Raw genomic sequence first — 17698 nt, forward strand, 5'->3', positions numbered from 1 at the left:
AAATTTTTTAATGAATAAACTTTATAATAATGATTTAATTCAATCCTTTAGAATCCTTATTTATATTTTAATGCACAATTAAACTTGTGTCATTAAACTTTGCTACAAAGTTATTTTTAATTGTATTTTTTCAATTAGTATATTTTAGTAAATTTAACTCTGAATTGGATTGCCTACATACAAAATATGTTGGATGCCATAACAAAATAACAAATAAAAACCCATCATATTGATAAATTTATAAATATAAGTAGATATCTATGCTCATACATTTTAATGAATTTTAAAATTAAATGAAAAACTGAGTGTTCCAATTTAAAATATGCTTATAGTTATTGAATATTATCTGTCTCGTGAGTTCCGTGCTTTTGGTTGTTATTAATATAATATATAAGTACCCTTGATATAATCATAAATTTGATGGAAATACGAATTATTATAATATTATATAAAACACTATCAGCGTGAACTTAAAATTGAATATTTTTCTGAAAATAATATTTAGTTTTAGATATTAATTTTAATTTTATACTATTATCCTACTTTTAATACAATTATTATTAATTAAGAGTCATTTATTGGGTTTAAAAACAATATATTTTTCTTTTTTATAAAAAGCTATTTTTCGATTAATTAAATAATGCCATAAACATAAATTTCAAGAGGCAAATCGAAAATGATGTATTGAACAAACATTAATTACAAACAATTACTTACATAATAAATTACGTTTACTGTTAAAAACTGCAATATCTGTACTTTCATTTCATAATTATCGTATTACTAATATTTATTTTTAAATAAATAAATTTTAGTTTTCTATACATCTATATCTATAATATATATATATATATATATATATATATATATATATATATTTAGGAGTCGCTAAAAAATCCAATATTCACTTCGGAGATCGCAATTTTGACAAAAGGTAAAAAAACATTGATCTAGTGGACAACTGAGAATTAGTGTCTGGAATAAAAATTATTTCCTTGAATAAACTACTTGAATTTAAATCAACGTTTTCATACAATGTAACGTATCTCATAAAAATATTAATAATTTTAAGTAATTAATAAAAAAATATATTTATAATTTCGACCTCAGGATTTTTCTAACCACTTTTTTAACAAAGTTCTAACAAACTTTGTTAAACATATTTATGTTTATGGTTAGATATATTTATTTTCTGACTATTACAGGTACCATGCCAACCAAGTACTAACAAAGATTAAATTAATATTATACCGTTATAATTTCACATTATAGTACATATTCAAATTACTTTTAACAAAAAATGATTAATATATAATTAATAATATTATGTTAGCATAACAACCAACAAAATAAATAAAAATAAACCTGTAAAATTTGGATACATTTTTTTTCTGACTGTTACAAATTCCATGGCAACCAAATAATAACTAAGATGAAATTAATATTATAACGTTATAATTTCACATTAAACTACTTACCTAGATTGTCCCTATCAACCAACCAATGATTACCATATTAATTACGTTACCATACAACCTCGTTGATATATTTGTCACTGTTAGCTATTAAGTCGTTTAACGTTATATTATATATTTTACTTGTATGGCGTATCCAACTATAATACGAGTAAGTAAATTTAACCCATTATATCGTGTATAATATAAAATATTTTATTCCTATATAATACAATTATAACGAATAACAATCGAAAAAAACAATTTATGCTATGAATGTGTTGAAAATGTATGACGTATATTAACCAATTCTGTATAAAAAAAAAAAGAGACCATTATTATTTGTTAATCTGGTGTTGGCATTGGTAATAAATAATTGGTAAATAATACGCAAGGTGACGTGTAATACATAGCGTCGAATGTTTCGTAGTATATACCTATTGAAAATGTATGTATACATATATAATATATAAATAAATATCAATCAATGTGTCCGATACTTATCACCGATAATATACGAGTATACTTTACGAAGGTACTGTTTCCATAGGTCTCAAGCTATTTTATTGTACCGTAATTCCAACTCGACGAGTCTATATTTAGTATTTTACCATCGATACCTATATACACTAAACGACAGCAATTTTAGATTCAGACTTTACAATAATAATGACGTGTTTGTTTGGTCTTCCTTTATGTGTCTATATCATTAAATTTTGGAGTAATACAAAATATACTTCAATCTTTAACGTTGATAGTGAATTCTGGTAATCAATTGGGTCTAGTTGGTACATCAATGGAAAAAAAAATATTATTGAGCATCATGCAATATTTTTGGTCAACATTCGTTTGACATACCTTACATACTTAATTAAAAACTATACATTATCTATTAGCATATATACTAATATTTTATAAAATATCATAAATAGAAACTGATAGATCGTCTGCGCTCAGAATCATTTCTCATATAGATCGATTTATTTTTGTAATTAAATTTAATACATCTATAAGAGTGACTTTTTTTTTTTAATTACGAGGTATATTCAAAATAATTATAAATAAATAAATAATCAATATTATATTATTATTTAATGTTTTTTAAAATATTTTTTAATATTATATTAAACATTTTTTAATTTAAAATTATATGGAGATCAATTTTCCCGATTTTTAAATTATATGTTGTACAAATAATAAACTATATTACTAATAAACGTTATTGAAAATTTTATTTGATAGAAATATAAGAAATTAAACTTATAAAAAGAACATGCCTACATGATTAATTTAATTAAGTTTCCTACACTTTATTTGAATCCCAAATTTACAGAATACAGTTAATACTATTAGCATTTTTGTTCTTGTTTTTTTTGTTTTGTCTATAATGATATTGTAATTGTATAATGTAATTGGTTTAATTATTGTCCGTTTTTCAAGATAATAAAGTATTGAACTATCAAACGGGAGTTAGATGCTTATAAATACAAAATACGATTAGAAACCAAATCGGTTAACGAACAATGCGCCAACACATATTATACGTAACACACGAATAATACGTTCCTATATGTATATAACACATAACAAATATAGTTCGATATAATATCAATAACGTTTGGATTTTTGGACCGTCGCAAATTCAAGGACTCATTGCCACTGTCACCGTCCAATATAATTCGTGTGTAGTAAATGGAATCTTCGAATTACGAAAGAACAACAAAAACCCTCATTGTGTTTACATAATTTTTTTTCTACCGTTAACCACACCCACACACACATACATACACAGTGGCCATCTGTATCAGTGGTCCTCTAGTATCTGTACCCCGTTAAGTTGTCAGTCATAATTCCAAGGACTATGAGTGCATACCCCACCCCCGTAATCCGTAACCAGAAAAGAGGAGAGAGGGTTGGATTTCGATCGCTTTATATACGTTCGCTCGGTCCACCGTCAGCAACACATGTATTGTTGTCATATCGTTTCTCTGAAGATCAATAAATAATCAATACAACATTATAATTATTAAATTATTATTAATAAAACAACAATAATAAAAACAATTTAAAAGTTTAAGCAAGTTTAATTGTTTTGTATTAAAAAATGAATTTTCTCGTTGTAGCGGTCGTGTGTGCGGCTACAGTGTTTTTAACAGTGTGCGGCGAACAAACTAAAGAAGTATACATACAAAAACAAAATAAAGTTCAAGACCTCGAAACCTCAGCTTCGGGATACATATACAGGACGGATGGACAAAACCCACCGATATTCATTAAACTCGGAGAAGGCAACAATGATAAGTTTGATGCCATACTGGAAAGTAAGAAAAAAGTTTGAGACTAATATGAATTGAGAATTGAGATATTAGAATATATAAACAATATCTCATAGTATTAAATTACATATTAACATATTTGAATAGTCCTTAATATCAATACAAAAAAAAAATCTTTTAGTTGAAACATCTCTAATTTTTTTAGCAAATTATCCGTAGAGTTTCAGGTTAACTACTTGGTAATATATATTATAATATATTTATAATGATACAATAGAATATAAATTTCTTTTTAAGATAACACTTAATATTATTAATAAAACGTTATAAACGACGGCTGTATTTTGAAAAATATAAGTAATGATAGTCAATTTCATCAATTATTAAATTGGTAAGCAAAATAAAAAGATTTGAATAGGTGCACGTGAAATGAATGTATTCCATGTCAGGTTTCGTATAAAAATTTAAAGTTTAATAGATACTTTCCAAGTAATATATTCAAAACCAAAAACCAAAACTTTCTATAAGAATTTCCCTTTTTGCTATTATATATTATGCAAGCTATTTTGCGTAGTATACCGAAAATAGTATCAAATATACCTACTGAACATCATACTTTTATCATCGGTTATATGAGGATTTTATTGCGCAAGTTTTAGTTGAATTAGAAATAATTTGAAAACTTTGTGTTGTAAGCCCTTCAAGTAAAAATTCAAATCACAAACCATCACGTGTAAAACTTCAAGAAACCTAATCATTAATAGCCATATATACGCATGTTACCAAAATTTAAATGCATTTTAATGTATTTCATCAAATAAGGGGAAGAAAAATTTAATTCCAACATGTAGTTTATCAACCCATTTTATAATTACATAAATGTACACACAATCGATTGATTATACAAACTAAAATTAATATTTTAGTTTTATTTTTTAATGCTTTTCAATATTTCAATGCTAGAAATATAAACATGGTATTATATTTCTAAACATTAGTACAAATTAAAGATTAAAATTTGGTGTTTCATACTAAAAACTTGAAAAAACAATGTTTGTTATTAATTCATATTTTTATAACGAAAAAAATAATCATTTTTACTTAGCATTTTTAGATATTAAATTTAATGTGTAAAATTAACAGACACAAACAGAATTAAATTTAGTTTTATTGAAGGTAGGAATTCGAGAATTTATGTAAATAGCTGAAGGTCTTTTTAATTTAATAACTATTATAGGTATGACCGATTAACTTGAACATATAAAAAGTTTAATTTTTTTATTGTATACATTTAATTAGTACATTAATGTTGAAATATTTTTAGTTGGAAATTAAAAACGATCTAATTATTTTTTGAAGTATCATATCATATAATACACATAATTTTTATTATCTACTAAAAGTAATGATATTTTAAAGTCGTTTGTCTTTTGATGATGATAATAATCATTCAACAATGTTATAGATCTGTATGAAAAACTATGTCAAGATTGAAAAATGTAAGATTTAGAACTATTTATTTAAATTATAACAAAAATACATTCTTAAAGAAATATGCCTCGTGAATAATGCATATAATTTATTACACAACTTAAAGTATTATTTTCAAAAAAAAAAAAAAAATTTAATGTAAGCAGTAATAAAAATATAAGGTAAACATATTATATTTATTAATTTTATTTATTTTCTCTACTGATCTAAACAATTTCATTTGTTACGTTAAATATTATCTCAATTAATTGGCTCACATTTTATCCATTGACTGAAATATTAAAATTATTACTATTACAAACCATCAATAATAATGTCAATAGTCACATCTGAGACTACTTTAAAGTTTAGATAAATTACCATTAATTCCATCGATTAAAATTGATTGGTATGAAAATGATTATTTTACTGGCAAACTTCTTTGATTTATTACTTGATAGTTTTAAAATAACATAAATCGGTGCGGTTTCCCAAACGGCATAAAGTTAATCATATTTGTTTGTTTGAATGAAATAACAGAACACAACGACATACATTATCGTACTAGAGCTTAGAGATTAGGTAACAATCTTTATTTTATATTAAAAATATAACTCCATGGTATGTATCATGATATTTATTATATAATAAATTATGGTCCACAGCAAGGATTATAATTTTCGAAAAAAAACCTCCTGTTCATAGTTTTTATTTTATAATGCAAATTTTTGATATTATATTATTGTATACAGCATATAAATTATAAAGGTACCTATGGAAATAATGGGTGGAAATAAACTAGATACGTTTCCATAAAAAATGTGTTCAAGTTAATTTGTTGCGGAGGTTATTTGCGACTCGGTATTTCGAACTCTTGTTTCCTACTGTTTTAACGATTTAATGTTATTATTATGAAATAGATAATTAAATAAAATAATTTTTTTATCGTTTTTAATTTTAGTACATATAAATAACTTCATTGCAACTTTTATTATACATTTGATAAATAATAAACTAATAACAATAAGATTTTCCACATAATGTTAACCGAATAAGTACTACCATTTAAAAAAAAATACATTTTATATCAAATATTTCTTATATTTAATAAATAATAATAAGAACTCAATTTTTAACGATTATTAATAAATTATTTATATGCGAAACGCGCAAGTAAATACTTAAATATCAATATTTTTTTTATGTGTATGTTCCGTCGTGCTCGATGCTTCTAGTCTATAAATATACTTTTTTATACATATTATACCCATTTGAGGAATGCAACTTATCATAAAAAAGGAATATGGAACACAATGGTTGAATGGTAGCATTAGTAGTTTCCCGCATAAATATCATGTTTATTATATATAGCTTATTTTCTTTGTTCTGTACCTATTTATTTTCGGTTCTACAAATGTCAAATATAATGTGCTCTTATTACAATTTTTTTACTGAAAACAAATCTTTGAAGTAGTAAAATATACAAAAATAATTTAAAGATGAATTAATTTATAAATGTAACACAGTTTGTACTTCAGTTAGAGAGGTCAGTATTTAAATTAATTTATAGTTGTGTACACGGTCCTTCCAGATAGAACAGAGGTGAATAAAATAAGTACGCTAATACTTATATATAACAAAATCTTTTTTACATTCAAAAAATTAATTTTTACACGAATATTTCCATTTAAATATTTTATTGTATGCAATCCGTTAATCATTATACTTTTATACTTTTTATTCATAATTAAATTAATATTTAGTAAATGTATTAATTAAATTTAATAATTTTGTATTACCTATATACATTATGAATTTATCTTAAAGACATCATTTTTTTGTAAAAGATTGGTAAAGCGATGCCGTTTTTCCATTCAATGCGTTCTGAAAACTATCTTATATGAGTTTTTTTATGTATGCGTGGAGTCCTCCATAAAATGGCACTATATAATCTAATCGAAAACATAGTCGAGTCAATCGATACTATTGGTGATTTAATCACCGACGGACATGAGGTGTCGAGATCTTTAATGAGTCGTAAGAGAAAAATAAGAGGCTGGTGAAACGACTGCGTATAATTACGGCTTATTATAATATTTTAGTTAAAGCGGTGGTAATAATAATTAGCCGCCAGTTCGCGTGTTTTTTTTCAAAAGATCGTGTCTACCGATAAGGTTTTCTTTGTGTCACGATTTTACACATTATTATATTTCCACGCAGTGCCGTGTTTTATTACACGACCACCGATAGTAGTCTGGGCCACACACATCCGGCTGTAAACGGTTATGCCACCTCTACAAGAGTTAAACATATAAAAAAAAAACACTTGTTTATGGGGTGATGTTGCATAAATCATTTTTTTGTTAAATTTCGTTCGCGTGCCGCGTTGTCGTTCATTCGAGGGAAATGAGAGCACGCGCCAATTTTCATAAACGTGTATAATTTTTAATATTATATTATAAATCAATAGTCATCATTGTTGTTACTGTTTAGTCGGTTGAACTTGAATACTTCGCAGTTCGCGGATCGACGATCGTCGTGCCCTTGATGTAGTAAATGACGATTTGTCGGCTCACGAGTTACGCCGCGGTACAGCTGGTGATCCGAATCGATTATTATTGTCGTTGAGACAACCGCGCACAAGCTAGGGACCCTTTTGTGTTAATGTTTATTTTTTCTACTGTTTCTGTTTTTTTCCCAAATCGGTATGATGGTTTTTTTTTCAATTACATTTTAATTAATTACCCACGCGATCTGATCAGTCGCAATTAAATTTGCGATAAAGGTCACGCGCAACTCACACTGTAGTGCCGTAGATCCAGCTGATGCAACAACAATGCTTTTTTCAGTTTTACGGATATCACTTATTGTTTTTTGTACTGAAAAAATGATTTTCATGCATAATAACATTTAATAAAATACTGTAGTTACCGAGCGATATTTAAATTTCAGCTAGAACAGATCATGTAATTCAAAATGTCCAATTACGTTGTTTCTAATCCCGACTTGTTATTACGTAGGTATACCTACATGTTGTAGCGTATCTATGATGTAACGAAAATTATACAAAATACATACACGAAGTCTTCGATACCGTAATGTGGCACACTATTATATTAGTTGTGTTAGTTTTTAGTGTACAAATTGATAGTTTTGAATATATTCATAGTAAACATAATAGGTATACCTATTGCAGAATTGCCATTGCGAATCATGCAGTTGATATTTATATTGACTCCGTATTGTCGTATTGCATTAAGCATAAAGATATATATCCGCAGACTGGTCCGTGTCGCAAATGTTTGATTTTCGTAAATTATTTTGTTTCGCTTTACACCAATCAATCTCGTCTTATTAGGAGCTGTCAATCGGCGATTCGTAATAGTAATTTTTGTTAAAGCGTTAAATTATCGTCCGAATAAAACTGATCGCAATATAATTGAAAGATTATGCGTACAACGTCGTATCCGGAAAAAACTTCATACCTGTATACATTTTTATAAAAATATTAATTGTCAACCTTTACAATTAAAACTAATTCTATGGAATTATAATACTACCCAAATTATCCAGCTATTATCGGCATTATTGTTTGTATATATTGTTATGTCATATTATTTTGTTGTGTAACTACTCTTATTGAATTAAACTTAAGATTATTTTTACCCAATAATCTTTTGTGTATTGTGTACATGATGCTGTAGATATCTGAAGACTTTAGGTATAGCGTCGAAACTAAAACATGTTTGGTATCATAAACGAAGTATTACAAACTGTTTGAACGTTGGTTTAAACCAAACGAAAATAAAATTTTTTACCCGTGAAGAAAATAACACAAAAATTAAAATTTTTTAGTAGTAAAGTAAAGAGCCTAACAATCTTTGAAAGTTCTCTAACAATCCCTTCCTAACAAGGGGTCTCAATGGCTCTGGCCTAATACACCACTTAATAACTTATGAACTAATTTGTTCAAAAAATTTTTTTATACGTTGACTAATCTTATGCTACAAAGTCACACAACTTAAAAAAGTATACAATAAAGAATTGAAAATATTCATCGGCATATAAAGCATATTATTCGAATTATTATTTATACATAAGTATCAATAAAATATCGTTAATAATGTAATAATTTGATGGTTGTCATTGTCGATAATATAGATTTTAAAAAGGAAAGTGGCTTTCACGGGATGCCTGTGGTCGGTAGTAGACACGCGTCGCCATACAACATACCAGTCGTCGGCGAAGAAAAGACGGTCCACTACAACAGTGGTCACAGCATTGAAAACGGTTACAAACCGAATTCTCGTTTCGGAAACCCGATCGCAGACGACTTTGACGACGGGAGATACGGGCTGGACGACGCGGACGATTCGCCGTCACCAATCTCAGACGTGGACGGCTATAATTTCGATAACGACGATCACGGCGACGCATTTGACTTTGGACCGTCCCCGTTCAAGTACCATCGAGACGTGTCCGCTGATGGCCTAAAGGGCGACGTGCTTGGATTCGACAACCAGGTCAGTGCGTCGTATTATAATTTATAATCGTATACGTCAACGTTACCCGTTTACAAACTTAATATATTGTATAATAATATTATAAACAAAAATCGATAAATTATTATATCGTTTCAAATGTCGATCGTCAAATGGTACAAATATTTATTATTTATTTATATTATACTTGTTTTATTTGAAAAATGTATTATAAAAAGTAAAAACTTAACCTAACTCACATTACTGAACATTTTCCGATTTGAACACAAATTGTTTAATATTTGTTTAACTTTTCATTTTTATAATTACAATAATTACTCAATAAATATAATATAATTTTATTTTTATACTATTTATTTAACTGATAGATTCTTTATAATTTTAGATTCTGAGCAGAGCAATGAATATATCGATTTTTTAATGATGATGAGTTTAGTGTGTGTATTTGTTTTTTTTATAAGTACACAATAAGTTTTGGATAAAAATTTTTAATCAATTTACTCTTTTTGTACTATTAAAATTATTTACTAGGCCAAAACTTTTGAAAATATAATGCAAGATCCAACATATATAAATATATTAAAAACACAATGTTGCAATTTTTTTTTTTATATATGCATTTATAGTTAGAATTTTGACAAAAACACATACAATTCTAAACTATTTTATAGTTAAAAATTCATAAAAAATATTCTACTTATATTTGAATTTTGAAAATTTAATACAAGTTTTTTTTATAAATATTTCATACTTAAACCATAAAATCTAAACAAATGTATAAAGGTAATTATTTTTTATCGATATTTTCAAATTTGGACGAAATTACTTATTTATAGATAAATAATAATGTTATTATTATTTTGTTATAATTTAAAACATTATTTGTGAGAATTCAAAACTTTTATGTATATACAATTATATTATTATGATTTTTACTACATACGTCTAATAGTCGTCTATACGCATTGGCATTTTTGATTTATTTTAATATATTATACTATATGAACCTATTTTTACTGTTTTATGATATTGTTACATTGTTATTGTTATTATCAGATCACTCAGGTTCATTTTTGTTATACAATGATACATCATTGAATTCAAATTTAACCCACCCATAATATGAACCCAATCAACGCCAAATGTACAACAGAGCGGTACCGAACTTGCCTACCTTTATTTTTTTTAATTCACTAATAATATTGTATTCTATGCATACTATGTTCAGTGCTCGTATTTGTTTAGTAGATATTTTAATATTCGAAAGTACTTAATTAGATTGTCCATTAAAACATACAAATTCGAATTGGATAAAAATAAATCGATATTTAATAACATTAAACCTTTCAGATGAATACAAAACAGCGAATGAAAAAAGATTTCAAAGTGATGACATTTGAATGCAATTCGAAACCCTTTCACATGTTAGCCCGAACAGACATTTTAAACATTGTTATGATTTATGACCTCTATTTTTCTTCATCTTATATATATTTTAACGCTTTTGCATTTTTATCCCATTTGCTTCTCCTCCGCCCCACATAATTTCGTTTTTCCAAAAGTTCAGAGGCCAAAAGTTAATCTAACGAAATTTCCATGCAAACAGTTGTGATTCATGCACGCCAACAATTTTTTGTATACCTGCAGTAATAGGTACTTAATATTAATTCCAGACATTGGGAGTTTGGTTTTATAATACCTTTATATGTATATTACAAATTGATGAAATTTATAAAACAACAAGTACGGTAGAAATAAACTAAGTGGTTTTATTGGAATCCATTGTTTAATAACCGGGCGTTATGTAACTATATATATATATATATGATTTAATAATGATTAATAATGAGGAAAATAATATTTTACTATAGACTATATTATTTGTATGTTAATATATACTTCGTTTTAACTAATTTCAAATCAAATTTGATTACAACATTTTATTCAAGCTTTATATCTCAAGCGGGTACTTTATTTATATCTGTAATTATAAGTATTATTATAAATAATGACGTGTAAAAACTAAACAAATTCATTCATTTATTATATTTCTGCCTTTTTATTCTGAAATTCAAACAATTCTAAAAATTAATAGAATTATCATAGTATAATAGTAAGTCAATATAAAATATTAATTTTATCTCATAATATATTCATGTAAAACGTAAGTATAGGTACTACATTCGCGTCTGTAAACATCTTAATAATATAATATTGTACACCAAGTTATAACTATAAAAAAAAAGTCTTTTACGACCTGTAATATAATATAATTTTTCACGTGTGATGATTTTAGAATTATTTCGGTTCGCCTTATACACACAATGAGTACAAGTCGCCGAGCAAACACCACAAGGCGGGTGGTTCGTACCAAAAGGCCGGCCATTACTTCTCGCAGGGCTCGCTGGGCGACAGTGGCTACAAGAACAATCACAACTTTGACAAAAGCCACGCGGGCAAGTACGGCAACGATGACCTGAAGAGCCACTACAAGAAGGCGTCCGGCCACAGCGCCGGTCACAAGACTGACGCAGACCATTACGGCAAGCACAAGAGCGGCACCCACGGGGTCAAAGGTCACAAGTTCGGTGAAACCGAAAATCACAAGAAGGGACACAAGACGACCGGTTTCCACAACGTGTACCACAAGGACGAGTACAACAAGGAACAGAAATTCTACGACGACGCGCACAAGCACGGAAAGTACGACAAGTACGGAGGTAAGCACAAGGACTTTACGCAGAAAGCGGGCGGCCACAAGCACGGCACCAGCCACGAGTCCGGTTACGACGAGGGGCACAAGGGTTCGGCCGGCCAGTTCAACAAGGGTAGCTACTACGACGGTCACAAGGGCCACAGCGGCGAGTCCGGTCACAAGTCGCACCACGACCACAAAGCCGAGTACGATACGCTGTCCGACAACAAGAAGTACGGTGAACACGAGGCCGCGGGCGGCGACGACTTCTACTGATGAGCGAAGCGTGACGACGACTTTCGAGCACGTGCATTACGATACGCCCCTGTATCGCAATGCGTGCTTGGCTGAAGCAAACGCTTCCACGGACTTACCCTATACAAAACTATTAGTGCATATATATTATATATTATAGCTTATTATTATAGTTGTTTCACGTCGACGATTGTCGTGTGCAACGTGTCTGTACATGTCATGCCCCGTCCATTTCAAGTTCTAATCGGTTTTGCGAAATATTTAGGTTGACATTTGCACAAAACGGACTAACCGTTTTTTACACGTCGCGTAATTATTATACACAATAATATGGAAAACTTTTCACGAAACGGACACGGACATTTAATAGTTCGCACGAAACTTATTCCATAATCTGTACATCCACATGGTGAAATAAGCGTATAGCTACAGGCATTCGAGTTTTGTAGAAATAAATATTAATATAAATTAACTTAAACGTATATACTAATAATAGTATTATTTGTACATTTATTTTAATCAAATTTTTTCTATTTTAAAAAATGTGTTTCATTACATACGTGATGTGTAATCAATTTAATTGATTCGAAATGTCTACCCATTTCACGAAACCTATCAAAATGTGAAATGGATACGATATATATATATATATATATATATATATACGCCTATATATTTACCTACATAATATGTTATTTGTACTTTTATAATATAATGATATTCAGTGTGATTTTTTAGGTTAACACTAAATTTCTGGCATAGATTACGTGCATTTTACCTGAATCGATACTTTTTTCAAAGCTTTAACGGTGTATACTTGAATGCATCACATTAATTTTAGAAATGTTTCAAATTGAATGATTTTTTTTTACCATATACAGTTTTTTACTAGACTCCTATTTCTATAAATTCCAATACCAATTTATTTTTGAAACCAAAAATTTGACGGGTCCAGGTTTAGACAGCAGATAATAATACCTAATATTTTTTTTTCAATTTATTAAAATGATTAAATTTATTCATAATTAGTAATTCGTTTTTTAAGGGTTTTTTAGGTAAAATAATGAATAATAATAATTTATTTTAATTAAATGGTTTTAATTATTTTATTAAAATATTACGATTATAAATAATAAAAACTAGGCATGTTACGAATCAACCAGTTACCAACAATATATTGACCGGTTATCAATATTTTAATTAATTAAAAACGAATGCATGGTTAAATCTAATATAACTCTCAGACAATTTTGATTTTAGAACCAAGGTTATGAAGTGAACAAAACTTTTTAAAAAAAATAGGCCTACTTCCATTTATGATTTCAAAAATAGGTACAAAGTAGAGATATTTCATGTGGATTCTGAAAAAGTTATTAATTTGAAACGTCCCTATAATTGTGTATTTATAGGACGCATCCCTAGCTTGTCAAACAAGTTCCGATTCAATCTAACGTAGTCAGCCAAAAAATTAAGTAGATACCTAAAAAACGGTATATATTATATTTATATAACCTTACGAGCTATCTCTTTAATTAATTTCTAAATATACGTATGTACATATTATTATTATTATCATAATGCATTCATCCATTCAAATGATTAACTATTATCCTATGTACAGTATACGTATTACTTATTACTTATACGATAATTAATTTATAACATATTATATTATTATCAAAAGCAGAAGGAATGTGAATTTTAGCGGTGTGGCTATACAATTAAAAAAATATAATCATATAATATGAATAAGTATGATAACGAATGCAATTGAACCCGTAAAAAGGATCGGTGTACAAAAAATAAAAACAAAAACCCAAGGCCTCGTTTAACCTCTCGGTTTATATTTTATACCCAATTAATAACCGACAGTTTAAAACCATGATTTAAAATCCTATTATCGAGATTCTCGGTTATGCAATAAAAAAAACTTAAAAAAAATACGATTCCATACACTTTATTATTATATTATCATACCTATACGAAATACTATACATGTATATATTACATATGCAGTGCTCTCCTTATTTTATTGAAAAAAAAATGTGTATTCGGTTTATATAGTTTAGATTTTATATAGATTATACCGATATCGGCTATATACAATTTATAATATACATCCCTATATACGGTTTAATAGTAATACTTTGAATGAATTCATCTGCACACACGCCCGCTATTCCATTTATAGTATAGGTATAGGTAGGCTATAGGTACCATAATGACGACGACGGAGAGTGGTTTCTGTATCATCCTATAAGTTTCCAATAGTCCATTATGTACATTTTTTTCTGTTAGGATATTATTTAATCGATTCGATATTTTTTATATTTATAGTTCATTATTATTTACCAAACTGCTGCAGTAGTATAATAAGTCGAATAAAATGGCATCTAGATATAAGTAATACGCACAAATTTTGTCTTGTTTTTTATTGTTGTAATATTATACTAATATTTTTAAATGTATCATATGTTTTTAAATTATAATTAAAAATTAATATGTTTAAAAATACGTTTTTATAAAATATATAATGTACATTATTTGATATTCGTTTTTTTCAATTCATCAAAAATCGTAGTTTTTATCATCCGGGCCCATTAGCTCAGTTGGTTAGAGCGTCGTGCTAATAACGCGAAGGTCGTGGGTTCGATCCCCCCATGGGCCATCCATTTTTTTATACACTAATTAAATTTAAACCATGTTATAATATTAACTACTAGTACTATTAGGCAAACTTAATTTTTCAGAATTTACATTTTGTATACTTCACAAAACAAGTATAAATAATATTATGTACCCAATGTTATTTTTAAAAGCATTTAATTTATTTTTATTGTGGCACTCGTCCAAAGTGAACAATTTTAATATATAAAAGCTCACTTCAGTATAGTGGTATTCGAGTCATATATTATATGTATTTTTAATCTGAATACAATATTGCGTCAGATTCACACTCCAATAATAAATATTTCGTAAAAAAAAAATCCACGTACATGATACAAAAATACTAGCTTTACTATTATTATTTTTTTATCAATTATCGGTAGTAATAGCTTTCTATTACGTTTTCATAACACGTGAAGGAACTAAAATAATAAAGATAAAATAATATAAACTATCTGAGTTACTTGTGAATTTATTTATCGGACGAGGCCCTTTTTTATATACCTAATGTATATTGATAACAAATCAAATCATAAGGTAATTAAGTATAAACAACAATTAAATAGAAAGAAAAATTTTAACTACAAAATGAAGGTCCACATTCGCGTTCGACATTAACCTTTTCAGCGGGTCGTTAACTAAATAGTTTGTGGTGGCACGATGGGCATAAAAATAAGGGGTAAATTGAGTGAAACACTGAGGTAACCTTACTGTAAAACATATTAGTGAAACAAGATCAGTAAATTCAACGTTGTCATTTAGGTTACAGACCTCCAAGTAAATCTAATGCCAGCAATTCGTCTTCACTCAGCCAACTAGGAGAAACCAAGCAGATTTGCTACTGGTGAATAGTCATGAGGTAAATGAGAATTTGTAAAACGTAACTATAACAAAACTCATATAAACTTATTCTGGACTCATTTAGCATGCCTTGTGTCACTAGCAGTATGAGGATCCAAACAATACATCCATACTCAAGAAAAGAGTGAACAAGGGCATAATATAATACCTTAACAGACACGCTTAGATTTAGAAAATTAGACAAGCTTTAATTATAAAGACTAACGATTGGTTTGGTTGTAGGTAAACTTATAACCAAGATCTAAAACATTTCCAAATTGTTCCAATTAGACTTACGGAATCATCTATGTACGATTTACAAAAGATGAATAAAGCTACTTCAATCGTTAAAAGCGAAACGTTAGCCCGAAAATTTAGAAAATAATTATAATACATAAAATATACATACATATTATATATATAGAACATTATATTATATTATATGACATAAATAATATTATTTGTATAGAAATTCAAATTATTATTAATCATGTTTTAATTAAAATTAAAAAAAAATTGATGGCCCATGGGGGGATCGAACCCACGACCTTCGCGTTATTAGCACGACGCTCTAACCAACTGAGCTAATGGGCCCGAGTAGAGGGGAATGGATATTTTATACTAAATAAAACAATACTATAATATTGAAAAAAATACTAATATTATTATTAACTTTAGACTTGTAAGATTAATTAGACGTAAATAAAAAACATAATATTGTTATTATTATTTCCATTGTACTATAATTTTTAAATATACCTATCAGTACTTATCAGTTACCTATGTATAATAAAAAATATATAATAAAGGTGAACATTATTATAAATGTAAGGTAGGTCATGTAAGGTAATCATTTTCATTCTATTGTACATACATTTTGGGCTGGAATGCTAGATAAAATGAGGCAGAAAGCGCACAAAATTTAGTAATAGAGATAATTTATGGGTATATTGGGTATAATAAATAAATACAATTATTTAAATAATATATCATTTTTAAAACATAGTATTAATATGGAATATGTGTTCAAACTTAAAAAATTTCATGCAAATTGAAATTAATAACGAAAATTGATTGCAAATAAAATAACAAAACAAACAGTAAACTCTCTTTCAATCACTTCTTCTTTAAAAATTTGAGAAAATATAATCAAAATACCTAAATTATTATTAAAATATTAATATTTTATTTGTTTACATTTTAAAATTCTAATCGTAGCGATAGGTGTATTGATTTTGTAATGATAGGTATTATATTTTTATTTTTGGAACTGAAGACACTTTTTCTATTAGAAAAAATGTTCTAATCGTCAAATTTTAAAGAGGTTTATGCGGGCACTGGATAGTAAATTGAATCAAGATGTTTAGTTTGTAATTTTTTCTAATGTATTTTTTGTAATCATTAATACCTAAAAAATGCCTTAAATGCTCTAAAAAACAAGAAAAAGCCTTAAAAAATACGATTTAATGCACTCATAACAGAATGTCTTTTTAAAAGTGCTCTTAAAATTATTTTTAACGTTGAAAAAATTGTTGTATT

At 27.6% G+C, this 17698-nt stretch overlaps 1 protein-coding gene and 2 non-coding genes across 3 annotated transcripts; 2 read left to right on the forward strand and 1 right to left on the reverse strand.

Moving 5' to 3' along the window:
* The first annotated feature begins 3419 nt into the window (after window positions 1-3419).
* Window positions 3420-15070, forward strand: LOC113561080. Its single transcript, XM_026967287.1, has 3 exons — window positions 3420-3775; window positions 9362-9723; window positions 11999-15070. The coding sequence occupies exons 1-3, from the start codon at window positions 3559-3561 to the stop codon at window positions 12671-12673; spliced, it is 1254 nt and encodes a 417-aa protein (XP_026823088.1). The 5' UTR covers window positions 3420-3558; the 3' UTR covers window positions 12674-15070.
* Window positions 15071-15246: 176 nt separating this feature from the next.
* On the forward strand, window positions 15247-15320 carry Trnai-aau. Its single transcript has one exon. It is a non-coding gene; the product is annotated as a tRNA-Ile (tRNA).
* A 1359-nt stretch (window positions 15321-16679) lies between these two features.
* On the reverse strand, window positions 16680-16753 carry Trnai-aau. The gene has a single exon. It is a non-coding gene; the product is annotated as a tRNA-Ile (tRNA).
* Window positions 16754-17698: the final 945 nt, after the last annotated feature.

Source organism: Rhopalosiphum maidis, chromosome 4 (assembly GCF_003676215.2).
Source record: "Rhopalosiphum maidis isolate BTI-1 chromosome 4, ASM367621v3, whole genome shotgun sequence".
Taxonomy (NCBI): domain Eukaryota; kingdom Metazoa; phylum Arthropoda; class Insecta; order Hemiptera; family Aphididae; genus Rhopalosiphum; species Rhopalosiphum maidis.